This window comes from Capricornis sumatraensis, chromosome 4 (genome assembly GCF_032405125.1).
Source record: "Capricornis sumatraensis isolate serow.1 chromosome 4, serow.2, whole genome shotgun sequence".
NCBI classification, from domain to species: Eukaryota; Metazoa; Chordata; class Mammalia; order Artiodactyla; family Bovidae; genus Capricornis; species Capricornis sumatraensis.
In genome coordinates, this window is record NC_091072.1 from 109,784,101 (window position 1) to 109,809,791 (window position 25,691).

Sequence of the window (25,691 nt, forward strand, 5' to 3'; positions counted from 1 at the left end):
TAATGTAGTCTGGGGCATCTCAGCTCAGGATTACTTTGAAGGCTGTGAGCATATATGGTTAATCTTTCTTTATGTCATCAGTTTACTTAACTAGATGTTTGATTCTAACACTTAAAAAGTCTGTGTAACTGTATTTACATGTTCTTCTTACTTATAAGTCAGTGTGTAACTCAATGACAAGGACTTCATTCTTTCTTTTATCCTCTATTATAATAAAGGGTACAGTGTAGGTGAGAAATACTCTTTACAACAATTTATAAATACATAATGAAAGAATAGTTAGCAGAGAAGAAAGAGAAAGGAAATATACATGCATAGATGCTCAAGATGGCTAGAATAATGCAGCTTTAAAGATCAAGTTAGCAGGGTTTCGAGGCGGAAATGATCAACAGTATAAAAAGCTGCCTTGAGATTAAGAATGGAAGAAAAGCCCACTGGATTTGTTAAAAATAACACTCATGATTTTTGAGAGAATAGAGGAGATTTAGATCATAGGTAAAAAGATGGGTAAAAAGGTACTTAAGTTCAAAGATGTGATGGGTTCAAACATTCAGAAATAAAGATGCGAAGGTGATAGACTAAAATGGGGAAACAAGAATGCTAGGGTTAAGAGCAAGGCCTATGGAGTAGGCTGCTGGGGTACAAATGTCCATTTTTCCAGTTAGTAGCTGTGTGAACGTGGGCAAGTAACTTTTCTGAGCTTTGGTTTCCCTATGTGTAAAATGAGATCATCACAGTACCCATCTCATAAGGCTGCCATGTGGATTAAATGAGCTAACTACATGAAATGCTGACCATGAGCCAAACATAAGTAGGTATTATTAACCTGCTGTGATAAGTCAAGTTTATCTTTTTGTGGAAGTGTGAAGACAGAAAAGTCATGGGGAAGTATGAAGACCTTAGAGGGCTATGAAAAGCAGGGTGCCTACAAACTAACAGGAACTCTGGACAGCGGAAGAACTCACTTTAAGAAGATGAATGTGGCAACGTTTTAGATTCTGGAATGTAGAGTAATGCCCAGGAGAAGATATTGGCAAATGACAGAACTCTTGTTGAATGGCTCCTATCTTCTCAATGGAATTTAGGTCAACTGATAACTCAGTGTATTTTTAGAATTTTAGAAAGCTTTAGTCTGAATAGAAATTGAATACCACTGCAGCTAGGTCAAATTTGTCTTATGCCACTGATGTTTTCTGTTTACACACTATGGCTCACAAGCATGGATGTAACATATATTTTTTAAAACAAATACTGCTTACTAGATAGTCCAGGCATTAGTGTAGATTATAACCTATCAAAAGGCATGAAAAGTATACTCTGAGTAAATAGATGATGGTTGTCAAATAAAAACTTGATTACAGGGAACTTATAAGGTTCTAGACTAACCTAAATGCATTTGTGACAATTAAGAGTCTCTGAGGTGAAAAACAAATCATTGATTTTTTTTTTTCTTCTTTGTGCAGGTATTTCACATCTGTATGTCTTTTCCGCTTGATAAAAGAAAGCTAAGTTATAAATAATGACCTTAAAAGTTTCTTCAGGATGCCAGCACACACTCATTCCAGGGGAATGAAGAACAAAATGAGCTGTCTGTATTCCTTCCAAGTTCCAAATCCTGAAATAACAGGAGTATAATGTTAAAAATTTTTGATATGCTGCTAAAAAAAAAGAAATTCCCTACATTTATTCAAGGCTATCAACTAGAGATTATAGGGTAGATATCTGTATTTAAAGCATCTTTTATAGAAAATTGTTTAACAATTATAATTATTTTAGAAAATGTAAAATCAGTATGAAGAATTTAAGTTTTACCACATTCAATAATGGAAAAACAGTCACATACATTTTCTAATTAATCTAATACAGCAATACCATAACACAGTAACTAAATTAAATTATTCATGAACTCTTTATTTTGTGGACAGAATCTTGAAGTTTCTAGGTCACTAATCAGGTTGTATTGCTACTTCAGTGAGTGAAAGTGAAGTTGCTCAGCTGTGTCTGACTCTTTGCAATCCCATGGACTGTATGTAGCCTACCAGGCTCCTCTGTCCATGGGATTTTCCAGGCAAGAGTACTGGAGTGGGTTGCCACTTCCTTCTCTAGGGGATCTGCCCAAACCAGGGATTGAACCCAGGTCTCCTGCATTGTAGGCATACCATCTGAATCACCAGGGAAGCCCCTTCAGTAGTCACTTCAATTAACAATAATTTCTACCAGGAGTACTTAAAACATACACCTGCACCCCTCTCTTCCACCCCAGTGCTCCCATTTTAAACATAAAGAAGCTAGTATGAGGTGATGTGAATTTAGGGAGATAGGAGTTGCTCACTCCTTCTGCCTTTGGGTTCCCAGGTCAAGGGCTATTTCCTATCATTTACCTTTTCTGATATGGCTCACTTCCTCAATTCTTCTCAAAAGGAGCCTTGACTAATAAAAAATTAAAGGATAGAATGGCTGAAGGAACAAGCATCTGGTTCCCTGTACTTTCCCTCTCTTCAACACTTACAACGAACCTACTCAATTTCCATCTCAATTTTCTTCCCATCCCCAGAGAAGAGATCAAGATTCAGAAGTCTCAGTAATGACTCTTTTGTGAGAAGTCCTATTCTTCATCTAGACTAATGGTTTTTGAGCTCATTCTTCACATTCAATCATTGTTATATCTCACTGGTACAGTGTGTGGCATAGAATTAGGATGGCAAGAGACAGAAGGTAAAGGGTAGCTGGCAAAGTGTCCACAGAAACTGGTCCTTAAGAACTGAATGCATTTATTAGAATGCCTTGGACTTTTTCGTCTATATTATAGTTCATATCTCATTAGGGACCATAAAACAGTTTCAAGAAACTTAGGGAATGTTTTTAAGGTTGAGGCAAAATTTTATTTCAAAGAAAGCAGACATATTTAGTTTACAATGCCTCTACTATTCTGGGCCAAACCACAGGATTTAAATATTTTTCCTTTCTAGAGAAATTATAGGACCTCCAATCTTTAAATATCTTAGTTACATATAAACTAACATAAATATGCTTTAAAATGATTATCTACTTGATTAAATAGAAGAAGCATACACTTTTTTTCCTCTCGCTAAATTAACACTTCATCTGTATTTACTACATAGGGAGACAACTACAATTTAACTGAGGAGGTTGGAATCACATTTCCTATGGGTTTATTCAATTGTGTTTCCATTTTCCACAGTAAATAAGATTATTAGTCAAGGCAACTGAATATTTCTTTCTTCTTTATTACTGTTTATACAATAAAGTAGTGGGCTAGCATATATTTTACCACTATTGAAGTAGCAGAAATTTGTCTTGCATATTCAGTGAATCCCATGAGAGAATGGTTTAAAGGCTCCATTCTTTTGATTTTATTCTAACACATATTTGACTTTTGTTTGCTATTATATTGAATGAATACAGATCAGGATATTTTCATGACTTTTTAATTTCAAATGAAGGAAACCAAAGAGATTTAAAAAGTGGATATTCTATAAAAACAAGCTAACTAATGAAGTTTATTCTTGTCCACTGAACCAAATTTTAATCTCATTTTTAAACAGTATTTAACCTGAACAGAATCTGATACATTTTGGGAAAAAACAAAACAAACAAAAAAACCAAACTGATTTAAAAAATGAGCAGAGTGATCCAGATTACTTTATGGGATTAGGGTAAAATGATTTATAGCTTATAATTATATGCTTATTAAATAATTCTCAGCAGTTGCATAATCCAAGTACTAAGCATGCAAAATACAACCAACTGGGCTGAAATGAGTTATCACAGCTAAATTAGCTACAGATGGTACACTTTAACTTGTTAGGTTTTATTTCCCATTTTGATAGATTCTATAATTAAGCTTCTCTTTGTGGAGCTCAACTTATTTTCCTGTGTCTTTACAACATATCTCATCTAGTTAACTTAGTCCCATCAGATGAAATCACATTTCTTTTTTTGCAGTATACCATAAATAATAAAAATACATAAATCTTAAGCATGCAGCTCAAAGAGAACACACCTGAAGCATCCAGATTAAGATAGCATTTCCAGAACTTCAAATGTCATCTGTGCTTCCTTATAGTCCCTATTTCCTTTGTTGTTGTTGTTGCTGTTCAGTTGCTAAGTCATGTCCAACTCTTTCTGACCCCATGGACTGTAGCCCGGCAGGCTCCTTTGTTCTTCACTATCTCCTGGAGTTTGCTCAGATTCACATCCATTGAGTCGGTGATGCTATCTAACCATTTCATTCTCTGCCACACTCTTCTCCTGTTTTCTTGCATTCTCACAAAAAGTACCCACCATCCTGACTTCTGCTGGTTTTGGATATCATAAAGATGGAATCCTATGGAAAATACTATCCAGTGTATTTTCTTGGTCTGGCATCTTTTATTCATTATTAAATCTTGTGAAAGTTACCAACATTACTGCATGTTGTCCTTTGTTCATTCTCATTGCTGTACATAGTATTCCATTAAATAAGTACACTGCCAAGTATTTACCCATTCTACTGCTGACAAACATTTAGGTTGTTTCTAATTTATAGTCATTACTAATAATCCTTCTACAGATTTTCCTGTACATGTCTTTTAGTGAATATAGACATCCACAAACCCATTCCTTTCTTACACTGACACATGCCCACATCTTTCCACCTCTACTTTCTGGATACTCACTGGATCATAGCTTACAAATACATTCAACTTTAGCAAGTATACTGTCAAATAGGTTTCAAGACTGGCTGTAACTCATTTATCTTTTTTTCCCCTTTCATCTTTCTTTGTAATCACCAACTGAAAATGCCTAAATTTTCTCTGACAAATTTTCTGGCAAAACAATCTTAAAAGAATTATTTGTCTCAATAGCAAAAGGCACAACTTTTCAGTTGAGCTTATCTGTAAGGTTGATTTCTCAAATCATTCCCTTTCCACTTGCATTTTATGTTATTTTCATGTATTTGTAAATGAATAAATTTCCATCAGTTTTAAAATGCAGTGAACACAATATATAGTAAAAACTCTCTTAACTGACCTCCTTCTGAAAGATTACTTTTTCTCTCTCCAGAACTGACAAGAGTAAGATTATTTTCTAATAGCTCACATGTGCATCTGTTGTAGGCTTACCTCACAGAAAAATGGGCTTAGTGAACTGCTGCTTGTAAGTCATGTAAACCCATGCTTATTAGTCTACTGTAATTACATAATTATATAAGCTGGCAAAATATGAATGTGAAAGAACTGTTTCAATGGAACTAAGTTGATGGTAACTAAATGAAGGTAAGTTTCTAAATGAAAAAAATGCTCTTAAATTAGGCATGCATGACAGTTACAAAAGATTAAATAATTAAAACAACAACCTAGCTATATTTGAATTATGACTGTTTGACAAATTTTGTTTTCATTGTAGTCACTGGATTATGGGTGCGGTTTAAGCAAAAAAGAAGTCCAAAGCAAATCAATGGGCACATAATTTAAGAAAAACAAAATCCTTGGTCTATACCAAAAAATTGGCAAATTTTCATATATACATTATTAAAATAAGGTAAGACTTCCCTGGTGGTGCCCTGGATAAGAACCCATCTGCCCATGCATGGGATATGAGTTCAATTCCTGGTCCAAGAAGATTCCACATGCCGCAGAACAATTAAGCCCCTGGTGCTGTAACTATCGAGCCCATGCACTAGAGCCTGTGAGCTGCAACTACTGAGCCCATGTGCTGCAACTACTGAAACCGGCCGGCTTACAGCCTGTGCTCTGCACAAGAGTAGCCACAGCAATGGCAAGTCCACATACCACAACTGGACAGCAGCCCTGTTCTCTGCAACTAGCCCACGTGCAGCAACAAAGATCAAGTGGAAACAAAAATAAAAAAAAGTGAATTAAATAAGTTAAGTAGACATTGCTTTAAAATGATTTCCTAAGTTTGCTGACGTTTTGGTTATCTAAGGAACTGCAAGTTCAACCATGTTAGATAAGAGTTTCTACTATAACTGGGAAAAAACCCCCATAAATTCATATTTTAATATTTCCAAATTTATTGCTAGTATATTTGTTTATAATATGTAAAATTACCTAAAAGTTCATTATAACTGAAGAAGCATACTTTTCAGGCAAGTGGTATAGCAAGAAAAAGAAAAGCTATAAGGGTTTATAACTTTCTTAATACACATAATAAAACATATTGAAAGATAATAGACTTTGTAAAAGTATAAAAATATAACATTATCAAGTTAAACTACTATGGTCAAAAATCAGGAGCTATATAAAACATGTATGTATACCTATTCAAATGTTTGCAAAGGAAATTTCAAAACAAAAGCTTTTAAGGTAACGGTGACATATTAAGAAATCAATAATATAGACTGAACCTAAGAGCACTGGATACAGACAGCATTACTCTTGAGGTAAATAAAATGACAGTTTTGATGCAATTTGACTATGACTATAACTTCCCCACCCCTCTCAACTCTGTGGTCTTAAGCAGAACTCTCAGATTTAGTTCTTTGATGTACAGGTGAAGAGGTATCCTGATCTAAGATTAGGAACTTATCTTACTTTTGGTAGTTCATTGTCAAAATTATTGCTTCATTTCAGGCTGAGTGCTTTTCAGTAGAATATTAAGTTTGGAAAACTCAGCAGTGGACACAGGACTGGAAAAGGTCAGTTTTCATTCCAATCCCAAAGAAAGGCAATGCCAAAGAATGTTCAAACTACTGCACAATTGCATTCATCTCACACTCTTCTAAAGTAATGCTCAAAATTCTCCAAGCCAGCCTTCAGCAATATATGAACCGTGAACTTCCAGATATTCAAGCTGGTTTTAGAAAAGGCAGAGGAACCAGAGATCAAACTGCCAACATCCGCTGGATCATGGAAAAAGCAAGAGCGTTCCACAAAAACATCTACTTCTGCTTTACTGACTATGCCAAAGCCTTTGACTGTGTGGATCACAATCAACTGTGGAAAATTCTGAAAGAGATGGGAATACCAGAGCACCTGACCTCCCTCTTGAGAAACCTATGTGCAGGTCAGGAAGCAACAGAACTGGACATGGAACAACAGATTGGTTCCAGATCGGAAAAGGAGTACCTCAAGGCTGTATATTGTCACCCTGCTTATTTAACTTCTCTGCAGAGTACATCATGAGAAACGCTGGGCTGGAAGAAGCACAAGCTGGAAACAAGATTGCTGAGAGAAATATCAATAACCTCAGATATGCAGATGACACCACCCTTATGGCAGAAAGTGAAGAGGAACTAAAAAGCCTCTTGATGAAAGTGAAAGTGGAGAGTGAAAAAGTTGGCTTAAAGCTCAACATTCAGAAAATGAAGATCATGGCATCTGGTCCCATTACTTCATGGCATATAGATGGGGAAACAGTTGAAACAGTGTCAGACTTCATTTTTGGGGGCTCCAAAATCACGGCAGCCATGAAATTAAAAGACGCTTCCTCCTTGGAAGAAAAGTTATGACCAACCTAGATAGCATGTTCAAAAGCAGAGACATTACTTTGCCAACAAAGGTCCGTCTAGTCAAGGCTATGGTTTTTCCAGTGGTCATGTATGGATGTGAGAGTTGGACTGTGAAGAGAGCTGAGCGCCAAAGAATTGATGCTTTTGACCTGTGGTGTTGGAGAAGACTCTTGAGAGTCCCTTGGACTGCAAGGAGATCCAACCAGTCCATTCTGAAGGAGATCAGCCCTGGGATTTCTTTGGAGGGACTTATGCTGAAGCTGAAGCTCCAGTACTTTGGCTACGTCATGTGAAAGTTGACTCACTGGAAAAGACTCTGATGCTGGGAGGGATTGTGGGCAGGAGAAGGGGACGACAGAGCAGATGAGATGGCTGGATGGCATCACTGACTCGATGGACGTGAGTCTGAGTGAACTCCGGGAGTTGGTGATGGACAGAGAGGCCTGGCATGCTGCGATTCATGGGGTCGCAAAGAGTCGGACATGACTGAGAGACTTAACTGAACCGAACCATATGGTTGGAGAAGGAAATGGCAACCCACTCAGTGTTCTTGCTTGGAGAATCCCAGGGACGGGGGAATCTGGTGGGCTGCCGACTCTGGTCACACAATCAGAGATGACTGAGGTGACTTAGTAGCAGCAGCAACCATATGGTACTTAAATGGTAAGTGTCCCATTTACTTAAGAAAAAGGTCTCATAAATTGGGTGCTGGCTTATAGGGGATGGCCAAGATATTCTCAAGAGGTCTTTTACTTAGAGGGACGTGTTCGCCCTGAAAATTCAAAAGGAAATTTCCTGGATAATTTTATTTTCCATTTTTAATTGGCAGCTCATTGTCTATTAAGGAGTTCATACAGAAGGAAATTTCTGCTACCAAATATTTACAACATAGACAAAAGAAGGAATAGATGACATTAAATGACACATCTGTATTCATTTGGCCCTTTCTAACTGGTAAAGTGAAAAATATAAACCATAATCCTTTTAAAAGACAGGACTGGAACACATGAATCACTGTGTTGATTAATTAAATATAAAAGAATAAAAGTAATACTTAGATGTAGTTATAAAGATGAGAAGGCACTTTACAAACATTACTTGTACAGGAAAGAGACCTTCAACACTCCTAGACAAGAAACATAATTTTCACTGAGTTTGTGACAGCAAAATGAGGATTCTCCCCCTTCATTTCCTACTAATCAATCACTAAGTCACTCACCATGCTATGGATGATTCAAAAAAGGAGAAAATGTGGTATCTTTCCACAGTAAGTGAACACACAAATAGGAGGAAGAGTGAAACAAATTATAAAACTATTCAGTGCTAAAATATCTGGGTTTAAGTGGGGAATTAACTACTACTGGGAAAAGTAGTTCAGAGGTGGGGAATCAAATAATTGAAAGCACAAATCTAGGGATTAGGTAGACAAATCTTGACAGGGATATGGGAGGTTAAAGAGATGAATGAATAAACTGTCAGCTTGTGGCTTAGACTATAGAGAACTTTGATAGGTAGGGAAAGGCTTTAACAGTGGAGGTGACAAAATGGTGAAAAAAGTGAAAGTCGCTCAGTTGTGTCCGACTCTTTGCAACCCCACGGAGTATACAGTCCACGGAATTTTCCAGGCCAGAATAGTGGAGTGGGTGGCCATTCCCTTCTCCAGGGGTTCCCGACCCAGGAGTTGAACTGGGGTCTCCTGAATTGCAGGTGGATTCTTTACCAGCTGAGCTACCAGGGAAGCCCACAAAATGGCATGACAGTGTAAAATAAAAATTTTGCAAAGGATACTTTCAGGATATGTTAGTGTTTCAAATATACTCAGAAAAAATATTAGACTAATTCTGCTTTTTAAAAAAAATCAATACTTGATACTACTAAGCAAATAGTATTAATAATAGATGAAATGGACTACCAGAAATTTTACTGACAAGAAGAATTATAAGGGTGAAAATGAAAGATAATTACTTACGCTATTTTATCTGTCAATAATTAAAAATTATTAATCAACCAGAGGACAGTGTGAAGGCCAGATATACAGCTATCCCTCCTCGTGCCCAGAAGTTTTATTAGATTCTCCCTGTACCCAGGAAGTGTTTGGGGAAGGAAGAGGGCAAGGAGATATCCTGAGAAGTAAATTACCTTCTGGGTTACTACCCACAAAAGACTATTAAAACAGAATAAACTAAGATGTTTTAACTAAAAAGACTAAACAAAGTGGTTTCTGAAAATCACATGAATGAGTGCTTAAGAAAAAGGTGTAATCCATGATAGGAACATTCATGCTCTATTATTTGTACATCTAAGCTGTGATACCTTTATATTGACTTGTCTACAAATAATATTAAAATTTATGAACACAAAAATTTATAAGTCAAAAATAGAGTCAATAATCAAAGGCTGTACTTTGAAAGGGAGAGGAAGTGGCCTGATTCAAATATAATACTAATAAACCAACTTTACCACACAAACAACAATCTACTATTATACATCATGAAGCTTCGGAGGGGTTAAAAAAAATCTTACACGTTTATATGTCATTCCTTCATTTTTTCTTAAAAATATAAACAAATGCAGCAGAAACTACCAATTTATCATACCTGAGGGCCACCCCAGAGGAGAAGTGACATCTTATTTAACTTACAAAGACAAACATTTCTGAAGCATAGGAATTGTGAGATATTTTGTCAGATTTAAAAATAAACCTCGAAATTAAACTCTCAACTGCAAAGAAATAGCATATGGTAGTTTTCAAACAGATATTTAGTTATTTCATCTTCAAGGAATTCAGAATAAAAGGACTTTTCCTTTAACTAACATAAACCTTAACACAAACACCAGTAATACTACCCAGGAAATACTCCCCTTTCATTACTTTCAAGAAAAATTTCGATATACTTTCTAAGTTATTTGACTATATGCTACAGAAGAGGGAAGGTACTCCTTATCAGTTACATTAATGGACTTTCAAAATAAACTTGAATGGATATGTTTCAAGAATATGGTTATTATTCGTACAATTCACTTCTTACAACCACACAATGGCTACAATGGCTAAAAAGCAAGCTTTAAGTTACTGCAGTCACTGATAGGGTGATACGCTTTATGAAGTACTGGTTTTATATTTCATTTCCAAGAGCACATGAGAGATCAAAGGGCTGAACACCACAGTGGTATTACCAGTACACGATCATATGAAATTTCAGAAAATTCTTTCATCATTTTATAACTTTTCACTCTATTATACTCTTTTATTAACACACTATTTCATGGCCTTGACTTAACAGAGATCTGCAAAGGTGATCAAAAGATTTTACTATAATTTTTGGATCGTTCTTATAAAGACATTAAATCCTTACATTTCACTTACTAGAGGTAAATTCAATACAAGCTGTCTCTTTTATCTCATTCTTAAAGCTCTTATTAGAACTATGAAATAATTACCTTGATTCAAAATGTTATAAAAAACTAGAGGAAATTTTAGAAGACAAGCAGAAAACTTTATTTCTGTAATTATTTAACCATACATTATAATGAATAGTATACATTCTCCTGATCTCACTTTGTATCTGTAATTATCAGGCATCATTTAACTGCTCCTAAATGCAGATTGATCTTCCAAGCAATGCTCTCTTGGCCTGTCTTCAGAAGGCTCTCAGTCTCCATTCTTCTCTGTTTCCCATAAGGACTAATTTTAAGTAAATCACTTATTTTGTGATCTTAGCTGGGGTGGGGTTCGGGGAGGAACACTGTCTTAACTGTGGATCTTAAAGATGCAAATATACATGAGCAGAAGTATTATGGGAAGAATTTAGCTAACATGGGATATATGGAAGACAGTTGATAAACATTCTATTTCTCTCATAATAATTTTCAAAAAACAGCATTACTGGCTTAGTGGATATCTAAGATAATTCAGTATTCCCTTATCTAGCAATTTGGTTATATTTCTTAAAAAATCATTATTTTTTATGTCCCACCCTTCCGCCCATTCTAGTTAAATTGATGACCGCTAGAACATGACAACTACTAATATTCCATGTTTTATAGACAAAGTGAATGGGACATTGCACGCCTCTATTATTTTAGTCTTGAACTAAGAATTCCTTGGTTTTTGGAAGCCAATTTTCCTTCACCATAAATTTTATCTAATATTTTAAAAGATTACTGGGGAGGAGGAGGAAATGGATTTAGTTCTGACATCTTCTGTAGTTACAGTGAGTACTGCATCTTCTATTTCTTTTGTATCCCCCAAAGTACTAAATGTTGGCTATACTAAACATGTTTAATAAATACTTGTTGATCTGACTTGTTCTTACAGAACGGTACTGTTTTTAATATACAAGAACATCTGTTATTTGGCACTGACTAGGGATGAGATGTTCTGTATTAGTGAGTTTTTAAAATAATAAGCTTAACCCATTAAACACTTAAACACCATTTTTACCTTCTTTGAGAAGGAAGGGGATAATAAATCTTTCTAAATATGCATTTACTTACCTCTCAAAAATAATTTTAACTTTCTTCAGATGATGCTAGGTCATAATTTCAAGTACTAGTACTTATATTTTCCTGTACATAAATGTATGTATATGATAGATCTATATATGGAGGACATGAAGACGGACCATAAAAGAATGGTGTTCTAACATGAGGCCGAATGACTAGCAATCCTATGATTTACTTGGGAATTCTTTTCTTAAACACATCTCTTGTCAGATGTTTGTTTGGTAATGGCATTTTTTTTAATAAAGACATGGTGACAGATACAGGATTGTATTCATTCCTTCACTCACTCACTAAATACTTAAGAGGGTACTCTTCTAGGGCTGGGATGACTCTAAGGTAGCCAAGCATGGCTGACCCTGCAAAATCCCTTAGTGAAAAGGGCAGTCTACTCTAGGGTCATTTTCCTTGTCCTCTACAAAACTCCATTTCTCCTTTCTTGCTCCTCATCTGAAAGTTGGCCTAATGACACATGAATGAATATGACATCTTCGTTTCAAGAATTGGCACTAGAGTGTTTTAGCAAAAGTATCTTTCAAAAATGATAAATTCTTCCCAAGCAGAAGATGAAAACATGTCTGTAGATATTACACTAAGTATAATTCTATCAATTTTATTAAACCCTACATAATGCTTGACTTTGATCAGGGCACAGAAATAATATGAACATTTGCTTTTTCAATAATATAAAAAGATAAAAACTTCAATTGGAGAATCTACCAAACTGTATTTTTGAGGAGTAAATGAATTAATTTATATAAAACACTTAGTATGGTCACTTACTATTAACTGAATCAAAATTTCTCAACAGGGCATGGTTCCAACACCTAGTTAAACATTTCTGATTGTCCTAATGAGTGGGGTGCTACAAGCATTTAGTGAAAGGGAACCAGGAATGCTAGCCATTCTACATGACTTTTGAATGTCACAGTAAAATTGAGAAATACTAGATGGGGCCTAGTATTAGGTGGAGCCTAATAGGTGGGGCCATTTCAAGAGAGGAAATATGTTTTTTTCAATCTTTGTTAGTGTTCCATCCCATGTTGTAACAGTGAATTACTCTGACACCATCCATATAAAAATTGGCTAATTTGCAAGATTATTATCCTTCCCTATTTTTTCAACTTGACATCCTATAATATGTCTTGTCAGGTTATTTCTATTTTGATTAGCTTTTATTTCCATACACTTTCACTTCCCATAGTATAATTTTTTTTTTTAATTACTACCGACTTCAGTTTTTAGTCTAATACCAAGTTCTGCTCAAGGTTATGACATTGCAGAACTCCAGATGGCACTATTTACATTGTACTCTGTAAGCCATAGCCCTGGAATTGTGCAGCTTGGCAGCTTTGCCTCTGCCTTACATTTTCCTGTTATCTTATTTTTCCAATATGCAAATTTATTCCTTGTAAAGAGTAAAAAGACTACATTTTACTATATCTTCTTATGTGGTCATGTCTGAACGTATATACACTGTACTGCTATTCTATAACTACTTGCTTTTTTATGGATATGTGTAATATAATTAAAACATTTTATTATATAATATTAAAATATTAATATTTTATAGAAATGTGGTACAATCAAAATATTTTTATCATTATATATTTTGATAGGTTATATTTTCTATGAGGTTCATTCAAAATTGTACACTTTTTTCTCATTCTTTTTTCTTTTCTTTACAATATTGTATTGGTTTTGCCATACATTGACATGAATCCGCCACTGGTGTACATGCGTTCCCCATCCTGAACCCCCCTCCCACCTCCCTCCCTATACCATCCCTCTGGGTCATCCCAGTGCACCAGCCCCGAGCATCCTGTATCATGCATCGAACCTGGACTGGCGATTCGTTTCACATATGATAATATAGAATGTATATTATGTTAGAATAATATAGAATGTATAACATGTTTCAATGCCATCCTCCCAAATCATCCCACTCTCACCCTCTCCCACAGAGTCCAAAAGACTGTTCTATACATCTGTCTCTTTTGCTGTCTCGCATACAGGGTTATTGTTACTACCTTTCTAAATTCCATACATATGTGTTGGGGTTTCTCTTTCTGGCTTACTTCACTCTGTACAATAGGCTCTAGTTTCATCTACCTCATTAGAAGTGATTCAAATGTATTCTTTTAAATGGTTGAGTAATACTCCATTGTGTATATGTACCACAGCTTTTTTTTTAACCTCAAATGCTTTATTAAGAATGTTCTCCTTGTTGTCACACTGGTTTTCTAGCATGTCTTCATAGATGTCCACGAGAAAGGCAATTAGGTAGGGAGAGCTGTGACTTGGTTGTAAATCAAGTAATTGATTTAACAGATTGGGATATTTGGAAAGACCACGATCCTGCAAAATCCCTTTCAAATAATTCCATGCACTTTCATTATGTGGGACTAGTTTGATCATTTCCAGAGTGTACTGGACTTCTCTCTCCAATATAGCATGATCATTATAGCCTGTAGTTTTAGAAATTACAAAATATCTTTGGTTCCAGAGTTATTTCTCACATCCTCTTTAAGAAGTTGGTCTACATATTGCAGTTCATTATCCCAAAGTTTAAATTCCTGAATAACCCATTGTCGGTGTTGCCAGGCATGATAATTCTTTGCATCCTGAGTAAGAATATCTGCAATAAACTCAAGCTCCTGTGACGGGTCTCTCAGCCATTCCACCAGCACTCGCCTATGATGCCAAACTTGATTGTTTTTGGGCTGCTCCTCGATTATTGCCAAGATGTAGTTCATTTCCTCATGTAGATCCTTCTGAAGTGACTTTAGGAGTACTCTCCGGAAATGCCACACTGTGTAATTGGCTGCATTTAACTCAATAGCATCTCTGGTTAATTTAAAAGCCTGCTCACTTCTCTTGTCACGCTGCAGGACAGCCCGGAAATAATCATAGATGTCCTGAAATTTCTCACTATAAGTGATCTTGACCACTGGATTGGGGCCATCATTCTGCAGCACTGGATCTATTTCAGCTCATTCTGCTCTGAACCTGTACAGGACATAGGTGGGCAAGTCCAGACTCAGGAACCAGTTGTCCATAGGGGACGCTGCTGCCACCACCTCTTCCTGCGGCGGCTGGGGAGGCGGCGGAGGAGGATGGGGCTAAGGAGGCTGCGGCAGCTCCAACTGACTGGGCTCCTTGCCCTGCTCAACCTCCCAACCCAGCTGGCAGCTGCCATCACTGCTCTGCCCCGAGCTGAGGAGGTGGAGGAGGCCCCGCCACCGGGGCTACCGCAGCTTTCTTATCCATTCATCTGCTGATGGACATCTAGGTTGCTTCCATGTCCTGGCTATTATAAACAGTGCTGCGATGAACACTGGGGTACACGTGTCTCTTTCAATTCTAGTTTCCTCCATGTGTATGCCCAGCAGTGGGATTACTGGGTAGTATGGCAGTTCTATTCCCAGTTTTTTAAGGAATCTCCACACTGTTCTCCATAGTGGCTATACTAGTTTGCATTCCCACCAATAGTGTAAGAGGGTTCCCTTTTCTCCACAGCCTCTCCAGCATTTATTTCTTGTAGACTTTTGGATAGCAGCCATTCTGACTGGGGTGAAATGGTACCTCATTGTGGTTTTGATTTGCATTTCTCTGATAATGAGTGAGGTTGAGCATCTTTTCATGTGTTGGTTAGCCATCTGTATGTCTTCTTTAGAGAAATGTCTGTTTAGTTCTTTGGCCCATTTTTTGATTGGGCTGTTTACTTTTCTGGAATTGAGCTGCAGGAATTGCTTGTATATTTCTGAGATTAATTTTTTGTCAGTTGCTTCATTGGCTATCATTTTCTCCCATTCTGAAGGCTGTCTTTTCACCTTGCTTATAGTTTCCTTTGGTGTGCAGAAGCTTTTAATTTTAATTAGGTCCTATTTGTTTATTTTTGCTTTTATTTCCAATATTCTGGGAGGTGGGTCATAGAGGATCCTGCTGTGATTTATGTCAGAGAGTGTTTTGCCTATGTTCTCCTCTAGGAGTTTTATAGTTTCTGGTCTTACGTTTAGAGCTTTAATCCATTTTGAGTTTATTTTTGTGTATGGTGTTAGAAAGTGTTCTCATTTCATTCTTTTACAAGTGCTTGACCAGTTTTCCCAGCAACACTTGTTAAGGAGATTGTCTTTTCTCCATTGTATTTTCTTGCCTCCTTTGTCAAAGAGAAGGTGTCCACAGGTGCGTGGATTTGTCTCTGGGCTTTCTATTTTGTTCCACTGATCTAGATTTCTGTCTTTGTGCCAGTACCATACTGTCTTGATGACTGTGGCTTTGTAGTAGAGCCGGAAGTCAGGCAGGTTGATTCCTCCAGTTCCATTCTTCTTTCTCAAGATTGCTTCGGCTATTTGAGGTTTTTTGTATTTCCACACAAATTGTGAAATTATTTGTTCCAGCTCTGTGAAAAATACCATTGGTAGCTTGATAGGGATTGCATTGAATCTATAGATTGCTTTGGGTAGTATACTCATTTTTATTATATTGATTCTTCTGATCCATGAACATGGTATATTTCTCCATCTATTAGTGTCCTCTTTGATTTCTTTCACCAGTGTTTTATAGTTTTCTATATATAGGTATTTTGTTTCTTTAGGTAGATATATTCCCAAGTATTTTATTCTTTTTGTTGCAATGGTGAATGGAATTGTCCTTAATTTCTCTATTTTCTCATTATTAGTGTACAGGAATGCAAGGGATTTCTGGGTGTTGATTTTATATCCTGCAACTTTACTATATTCATTGATTAGCTCTAGTAATTTTCTGGTGGAGTCTTTAGGGTTTTCTACGTAGAGGATCATGTCATCTGCAAACAATGAGAGTTTTACTTCTTTTCCAATCTGGATTCCTTTTATTTCTTTTTCTTCTCTGATTGCTGTGGCCAAACTTCCATAAGTATATTGAATAGTAGTGGTGAGAGTGGGCACCCCTGTCTTGTTACTGACTTTAGGGGAAATGCTTTCAATTTTTCACCATTGAGGATAATGTTTGCTGTGGGTTTGTCATATATAGCTTTTATTATGTTGAGGTATGTTCCTTCTATTCCAGCTTTCTGGAGGGTTTTTTTTTTTTTTACCATAAATGGATGTTGAATTCTGTCAAGGGCTTTCTCTGCATCTATTGAGATAATCATATGGTTTTTATCTTTCAATTTGTTAACGTGGTGTATTACACTGATTGATTTACGGATACTGAAGAATCCTTGCATCCCTGGGATAAAGCCTACTTGGTCATGATGTAGTATCTTTTTAATGTGTTGTTGGATTCTGATTGCTAGAATTTTGTTAAGGATTTTTGCATCTATGTTCATCAGTGATATTGGCCTGTAGTTTTCATTTTTTGTGGCATCTTTGTCAGATTTTGGTATGAGGGTGATGGTGGCCTCATGGAGTGAGTTTGGAAGTTTACCTTCCTCTGCAATTTTCTGGAAGTTTGAGTAGGATAGGTGTTAGCTCTTCTCTAAATTTCTGGTAGAATTCAGCTGTGAAGCTGTCTGGACCTGGGCTTTTGTTTGCTGGACGATTTCTGACTACAATTTCAATTTCTGTGCTTGTGATGGGTCGAAGATTTTCTATTTCTTCCTGGTTCAGTTTTGGAAAGTTATACTTTTCTAAGAATTTGTCCATTTCTTCCAAGTTGTCCATTTTATTGGCATATAATTGCTCATAGTAGTTTCTTATGATCGTTTGTATTTCTGTGTTGTCTGTTGTGATCTCTCCATTTTCATTTTTAATTTTATTGATTCGGTTTTTCTCCCTTTGTTTCTTGATGAGTCTGGCTAATGGTTTGCCAATTTTACTTATCTTCTCAAAGAACCAGCTTTTGGCTTTGTTGATTTTTGCTATGGTCTCTTTTGTTTCTTTTGCATTTATTTTTGCCCTAATTTTCGGAGAAGGCGATGGCACCCCACTCCAGTACTCTTGCCTGGAGAATCCCAGGGATGCGGGGAGTCTGGTGGGCTGCTGTCTATGGGGTTGTACAGAGTTGGACACGACTGAAGCTACTCAGCAGCAGCAGCAGCAGCTGCCCTAATTTTTAAGATTTCTTTCCTTCTACTCACCCTGGGGTCCTTCATTTCTTCCTTTTCTAGTTGCTTTAGGTGTAGAGTTAGGTTATTTATTTTTTTCTTGTTTCTTGAAGTAAGCCTGTATTGCTATGAATCTTCCTCTTAGTACTGCTTTTACAGTGTCCCACAGGTTGTGGGTTGTTTTCATTTTCATTCGTTTCTATGCAGATTTTGATTTCTTCTGTGATTTGTTGGTTATTCACCAGTGTGTTGTTCAGCCTCCATATGTTGGAATTTTTAATAGTTTTTCTCCTGTAATTGACATCTAATCTTACTGCACTGTGGTCAGACAAGATGCTTGGAATGATTTCAATTTTTTTGAATTTACCAAGGCTGTATTTATAGCCCAGGATGTGATCTATTCTGGAGAAGGTTCCGTGTGTGCTGGAGAAAAAGGTGAAATTCATTGTTTTGGGGTGAAATGTCCTATTGATATCAATTAGGTCTAACTGGTCTATTGTACCATTTAAAGTTTGTGTTTCTTTAATTTTCTGTTTAGCTGATCTATCCATAGGTGTGAGTGGGGTATTAAAGTCTCTCACTATTATTGTGTTAATTTCCCCTTTCATACTTGTTAGCATTTGTCTTAAATATTGTGGTGCTCCTATGTTGGGTGCATATATATTTACAGTTGTTATAGCTTCTTGAATTGATCCTTTGATCATTATGTAGTGTCCTTCTTTGTCTCTTTTCACAGGCTTTGTTTTAAAGTCTATTTTATCTGATATGAGTATTGCTACTACTGCTTTCTTTTGGTCTCTATTTGCATGGAATATCTTTTTCCAGCCCTTCACTTTCAGTCTGTATGTGTCCCTTGTTTTGAGGTGGGTCTCTTGTAGACAATATATACAGGGGTCTTGTTTTTGTATCCATTCAGCCAGTCTTTGTCTTTTGGTTGGGGCATTCAATCCATTTACATTTAAGGTAATTATTGATAAGTATGATCCCGTTGCCATTTACTTTGTTGTTTTGGGTTCGACTTTATACACCCTTTCTGTGTTTCCTGTCTAGAGAAGATCCTTTAGCATTTGTTGGAGAGCTGTTTTGGTGGTGCTGAATTCTCTCAGCTTTTGCTTGTCTGTAAAGCTTTCGATTTCTCCTTCATATTTGAGTGAGATCCTTGCTGGGTACAGTAATCTGGGCTGTAAGTTATTTTCATCACTTTAAGTATGTCCTGCCATTCCCTCCTGGCCTGAAGAGTTTCTGTTGAAAGATCAGCTGTTATCCTTATGGGAATCCCCTTGTGTGTTATTTGTTGTTTTTCCCTTGCTGCTTTTAATATTTGTTCTTTGTGTTTGATCTTTGTTAATTTGATTAATATGTGTCTTGGGGTGAATCGCCTTGGGTTTATCCTGTTTGAGATTCTCTGGGTTTCTTGGACTTGGGTGGCTATTTCCTTCCCTATTGTAGGGAAGTTTTCAACTATTATCTCCTCAAGTATTGTCTCATGGTCTTTCTTTTTTCTTCTTCTTCTGGGTCTCCTATGATTCGAATGTTGGGGTGTTTGACATATTGTCCCAGAGGTCTGAGATTGTCCTCATTTGTTTTAATTCGTTTTTCTTTTTTCCTCTGTTTCATTTATTTCTACCATTCTATCTTCTACCTCACTTATCCTATCTTCTGCCTCCATTATTCTACTGTTGGTTCCCTCCAGAGTGTTTTTGATCTCATTTATTGCATTATTCATTATTGATTGACTCTTTTTTATTTCTTCTAAGTCCTTGTTAAACCTTTCTTGCATCTTCTGAATCCTTGCATCTTCTGAATCCTTGTCTCCAGGCTATTTATCTGTAACTGCATTTTGTTTTTAATATTTTGGATCATTTTCACTATCATTATTTGGAACTCTTTATCAGGTAGTTTCCCTATCTCTTTTCTCTTTTGTTTGGTTTGGTGGGCATTTATCCTGTTCCTTTACCTGCTGGGTATTTCTCTGCTTCTTCATCTTGTTTATATTGCTGTGTTTGGGGTGGCCTTTCCGTATTCTGGCAGTTTGTGGAATTCTCTTTATTGTGGAGTTTCCTCGCTGTGGGTGGGGTTGGACAGGTGGCTTGTCAAGGTTTCCTGGTTAGAGAAGCTTGTGTTGGTGTTCTGGTGGGTGGAGCTGGATTTCTTCTCTCTGGAGTGCAATGAAGTTTCCAGTACTGAGTTATGAAATGTCAGTGGATTTTGAGTGACTTTGGAGAGCCTGTAAATTGAAGCTCAGGGCTATGTTCCTGCGTTGCTGGAGTATTTGTGTGGTATGTCTTGCTCTGGAGCTTGTTGGCCCTTCGGTGGAGCTTGGTTTCAGTGTAGGTATGGAGGCTTTTGGATGAACTCTTGTGGATTAATGTTCCCTGGAGTCAGGAGTTCTCTGGTGTTCTCAGGATTTGGACTTAAGCTTCTGCCTCTGGTTTTCAGTCTTATTCTTACAGTAGCCTCAAGACTTCTCCAACTGTCACTTCCAAGGCGGTTCCTTCTGTTTTAGTTTCTTTTGTTTGCTGGTCTCTTCAGTGTCTAAAGGGGGTGGTGGTGGACACTTTTTTAGGCTCACTTGTTCAGTCATGCTGTGGGGAGGGAGGAACACTGCAAACAAATAACACTGGCGTCTGTGGGGAGTGCTCCCAGTGTCTCGGCTACACTGGGTTTGCCCCTGCTCACAGCGTGTGTGTTTTCCTGTCTACACTGCTTAGGTTCTAGGTTGCTCTGCCAGGAACTGTCTAAGGCTGGTCCTGGGTTGTATGCATTTCCCAGGCCTAAGCCGCTTAGGTTCAGGCACTCGGGTACTCCACAAAGGCGCAGACTTGGTTGGGCCTGCGTTTTGTCGCCTTCCCAGGTCCAAGCAGCTCAGGTGACCAGGTGTTTGGTGAGTGCAGTCACTGTGACTTATCGCCTCCCCCATCCCTGCCGCTCGGGTTTCTGGGTGTATAGCCGGCGCACCTTCTCAGGCAGATGTCGACTGTCCAGAATCCCAAGAAATCTTGGTTAGCAACGAAGCCTGCTTGCAGTTTGGTAGATGATGCCTCTCTGGGGCATGACTAACCCCTTCCGGCTCTGGCTGCCCTCCCCTGCCTGTCTCCAGTGGGGGATGGGTCTGTCTGCAGCCAGCTAACTCTAATCAGTCCTTTGTTTGGTGAGCGGGCCTGGCAGTGTTTTAGGTTAGGGCTTTTCACAGGGTAGCTATCCAGAAGTCTGGTTTGGTATCTCAAGTTAGTTCCTTCAGATTGCCCTTGGGGCATTCAGGCCAGGCCCTTCCTCTAAGCAATGCAGCCCGCACCTCTCTGTCCAGCCCCCGTTTGCAAGTGGAGGATGCAGGCATCTGCACTGCTTCTCTGCTGGGAGTTACTGTTGGGCACTTAATCTGTGGGTTTTTTAATTATTTATTTATTTTTTCTCCCCAGTTATGTTGCCCTCTGAGGTTCCAAGGCTCACCACAGACTTGCCAGTGAGAGTGTTTCCTGGTGTTTGGAAACCTCTCTTTTTTAAGACTCCCTTCCTGGGATGGATCTCTGTCCCTATCTTTTTTGTCTCTCTATCTTTTATACTTTTTCCTACCTCCTTTCGAAGACAATGGGCTGCTTTTCTGCTGCCATTCAGAAGTTGTTTGTGGAATTTACTCAGCGTTCAAATATTCTTTTGATGAATTTGTGCGGGAGAAAGTGGTCTCCCCGTCCTATTCCTCTGCCATCTTAGGACCGCCCCCCCAAAATTGTATAGTACACTTTAGAAAATGTTTACAAAAAGGTAGTATTGGGACAGATAAAGAACTGTTAAATGAGAACTCAATTTTCTTAAGAACTTGCAGATATTACAGAATATTAAAACTAGATGAAATCTTAAATAAAAAGTCATATTACAGAATGCACATTAGTAAGAAATATCTAAAATATTAGATACAAATACTATCTTCTCACAGGATGAATTTGAAAATTGCCACTGAGAAGGGTGAATGAATTAAGAGTGCAGGTACTAGAGTCAGACTGCCTGATATTTGAGTTCCTCTCCTTAATAGTTATGTCCTTTTCCACAAATTATTAGCCTCTCTATGCCCTGTATCCCCATCTTATAAAAGGAGGGTAAAAATAGAACCTATCTCAGATGTGTTGTAAAAATTAAAATTACATAGGTAATTTAAAAAATAGTATTTAAAAAATTAAACTTACATAGGTAAGGCACTCAGTGTGGTTAGTATGCAGTAAAGTACTCCATAAAATATTTAGCAATATTATTTTTATTATAATTCATTTACAGGAAATAAAACACCTGTGTGAGTCTTAGAGAAGCTTAAAATGGTTCTGAAATGATTATTTACAGGTTTAAAATATATCGGTGATTACAAAGAACCTAGCACAGTGCCTGGCACATAGTAGATACCTGACATTTGCTGTCTGGATGAACTAGTCTACAAATTTATTCTCTATACATTCATTCTCTGTATTAAGAGACAAACAAGTCAAAACTTTTAATGGATAGACTGAGACATTAGTACAAGTGAGACTATCTTCATTCTGAATCAGAATTGGGGAATTTTCAATAAAATAGGTTAAATTTTATGAACTTCTTGAAGGGATAGAGTGTTTTGAAACGGTGTCCCTAAGGACACAAATCTCTTAACTGATTATAATATTGTGTCTCCTTGAAAACGTCAAAGTCAAACATCTGAAGATATGCATAGATCAACAGTGTATGTAAAAGAATTTTTTTTGAGTTGCAGAGAGAAACATTCTTTCTGCTCTTTATAGTACAAAACGTGAACAATCTATCTTGTAGCACTGTTTCGTACTGTAGGATTACATAATAAAGCTTAGTATTTAAAAATTTTTTTCACCATTTAAATCGTTTTAAAGTGTATAGTTCAGGAGCACTTTGCACATTCACAATGTTGTGCAACCACCACCACTATCTAGTTCTAGAACATTTTCATAATCCCAAAAGGAAACACTGTACCCATTAAGCAGTCACTCCTATGTCTGGTCCTCCAACTTCCTGGCAACCACTAATCTGTTTTGTCTATCCATCTGCTGCTTCTGGAGAATTTACCTAATGGAAACACAGAGTATTTTATCTCTGGCTACTTTCACTTAACATAGTGTTTTCAAGTTTCATCTATGATGTACCATGTATCTATATTCATTTTTGTTTACAGGTGAATAGTATTTCATTGTGTGGATATCTGTGCTTAGTCGCTCAGTTGTGTCCAACTCTTTGTGACCCCATGGACTGTAGCCTGCCAGGCTCCTCTGTCCATGGGGATTCTCCAGACAAGAATATCGGAGTGGGTTGCCATACTCTCCTCCATGGGATCTTCCCAACCCAGGGGATCGAACCCAAGTCTCTTGCGTTACAGGTGGATTCTTTACCATCTGTGCCACCAGGGAAGCCCATGTATGGATATACATTTATTTGTCCATTCATTTACTGATGGACATCTGGGTTGCCTCCATCTTTTAGCTATTGTGAATAGTGCTGCTAGGAACATTCCTTTGTAAGTTTTCATTTGAATGAACACTTATTTTTAATTCTCTTGGGTCTATACCAAGGATTGAAAATGCTGGGTTACATGTTTAACATTTTGAGGAACTGCCAAACTCTATTCCATGATGGGTACACCATTTTACATTCCTACCAGCAAAGTATGAGGGTTTCAGTTTCTTCACATTCTTTGTGTTTACAGTTATCTTAGTTATCTTAGTGCTCAGTGGTAGTTTATTTTGACTTTCATTTCCCTAATAACATTCAGCATCTTTTCATGTGCTTGTCAGCAATTTATATATCTTCTCAGGAGAATCATCTATTCATGTATTTTGCATATATTTTTTTCTAAATTGGGTTGTTTATCTCTTTATAATTGAATTAGAAGAGTTTCTTGTATATCTTGGATGACACTCTTATCAGATATATAATTTGCACATACATTTTCCCATTCCGTGGAATATCTTTTCACTCCCTTAACAGGGTCCTCTGGTATTCCAAAGTTATAAATTCTGATGAAGCCCAATTTATTTATTTTTAATAGATGTGTTTTTTTGTGTCATAATTAAGAAACCATTACCAAATCCAAGACCCTAAAGCTTTGTCCCTGTTTTCTTCTTCTAAGAGTTTTCTAGTTTTAGTTGGATATTATTGAGGATTTTGCATCTATATTTGTAAGAAATACTGGTGTGCAGTTTTCTTTTTTGTGAAGTCTTTGTCTGGTTTTGGTTATCAGGATAATGATGGCCTCACAGAATGAGTCAGAAAGTGTTTCCTCCTATTCTACTTTCTGTAAGCACTTGAGAGACAGGTGTTAATTCTTCCTTAAATGTTTGGTAGAATTTACCAGTGAAGAATCTTGTCCTGAGCTTTCTTAGTTGAGAAATTTTTGATTATTGATTCAGTTTCTTTATTTTTTATAGGTCTATTCAGATTTTCTATTTTTTTTCTTGAGTTTTGGCAGTTTTGTGTTTCTAAGAATTTGTCCATGACACCTAGGTTATCTGAATACTATTCATAGTATTCTCTTATAATCCTTTTTATTTCTGTAAAGTTAGTAGTAATGTTCCCACTTTTTCTGATTTTTACCACTTGTAGTATTCTCCCTTTGTTTGTCTAGCTAAAGGTTTGCTAATTTTGTTATATCTTTTCAAAGAACCTCTTTTGATGTCACTGATTCTATTATTTTCCATTCCCTATTTTGTTAATCTTTGTTCTAATCTTTCTTATTTCCTTACTTCTGTTAGTTCTGGGTTTCTTCTTTTTAAGCTTTGTAAGGTATCAATTTAGGTTATTTGAGTTCTTTTTAATGTTAGTGTTCACAGCTATAAATTTCCCTCTGAGCACTGCTTTTACTTCATCCTATAAATTCTGGATGCTATGTTTTCATCTTCACTCATCTCAAAGTGAAATCTAATTTCCTTTGTGATTTCCTTTTTTACTTATTGGCTGTTTAACGAGTGTGTTGTTTACTTTCCATGTACCTGTAGCTTTTCCTTCTGTTAAAGGCTTTTAGTTCATTACACTGTGATTAAAGAAGATACTTTGTGTGATTAAAAAACTAACTTTGAAGACTAATAGATGGTTTATTTTAATGTGTTCCAGGTGCATTTGAGAAGAATGTACATTTGGCTGACGTTGGGAGTGTATAGATGTTTTATATAGGTCTGTTAGGTACAGCTGGTTTAAAATGTTAAAATCCTCTACTTCTTTATTGACCTAGTTATTCTATTTAGCATGTTCTTTAAAAGCATAGTATCACCGGCATACAATTCTAAATCTAAGAAGACACAGGTTTTGAATATGATCGCACAAGATTTCACTAAGGTATCACCAACATACACAGATCCAGACTCCAGTAGACATCACTTTAGTACAATGACAGGAATGATTCCTGGGATATATTTGGCTATATCTTCTACCCAAATTGCAGAGCTGTCATTTGGCTGGTGTCTTTATTTGTAACTCGGTAATTGTATACTTTGAGTTAATGAAGACAGTTGTACTGAAACATTTTCTGATTGCAGTTTGTCCCCTCAGAATTCCTAATTTCTCTGTTACTTTGAGAGTGTATGTTACTACTCTTTCTTAAACTTCTTGATTTAGCTACATCTTCTGTTTCTTTTAAAGATCTTATCTGTATTGTTTAGCTTTTAGTCCAAGAGGTTTGACTTTGAAAGGCAATCAGAATTGTCC

At 36.9% G+C, this 25,691-nt stretch overlaps 1 protein-coding gene and 1 pseudogene across 1 annotated transcript in view; both read right to left on the minus strand.

Moving 5' to 3' along the window:
• The window catches only part of NUP37 (nucleoporin 37), a 53,222-nt gene that overhangs the window by 8,630 nt on the left and 18,901 nt on the right, over positions 1–25,691 (minus strand). Inside the window, exon 6 of the mRNA XM_068972029.1 lies at positions 1,525–1,615. Within this exon, the coding sequence (XP_068828130.1) occupies positions 1,525–1,615 (91 nt within the window). The remainder of the gene's footprint in view (positions 1–1,524; positions 1,616–25,691) is intronic.
• LOC138077973 (protein farnesyltransferase/geranylgeranyltransferase type-1 subunit alpha pseudogene) lies at positions 14,105–15,138 on the minus strand (annotated as a pseudogene).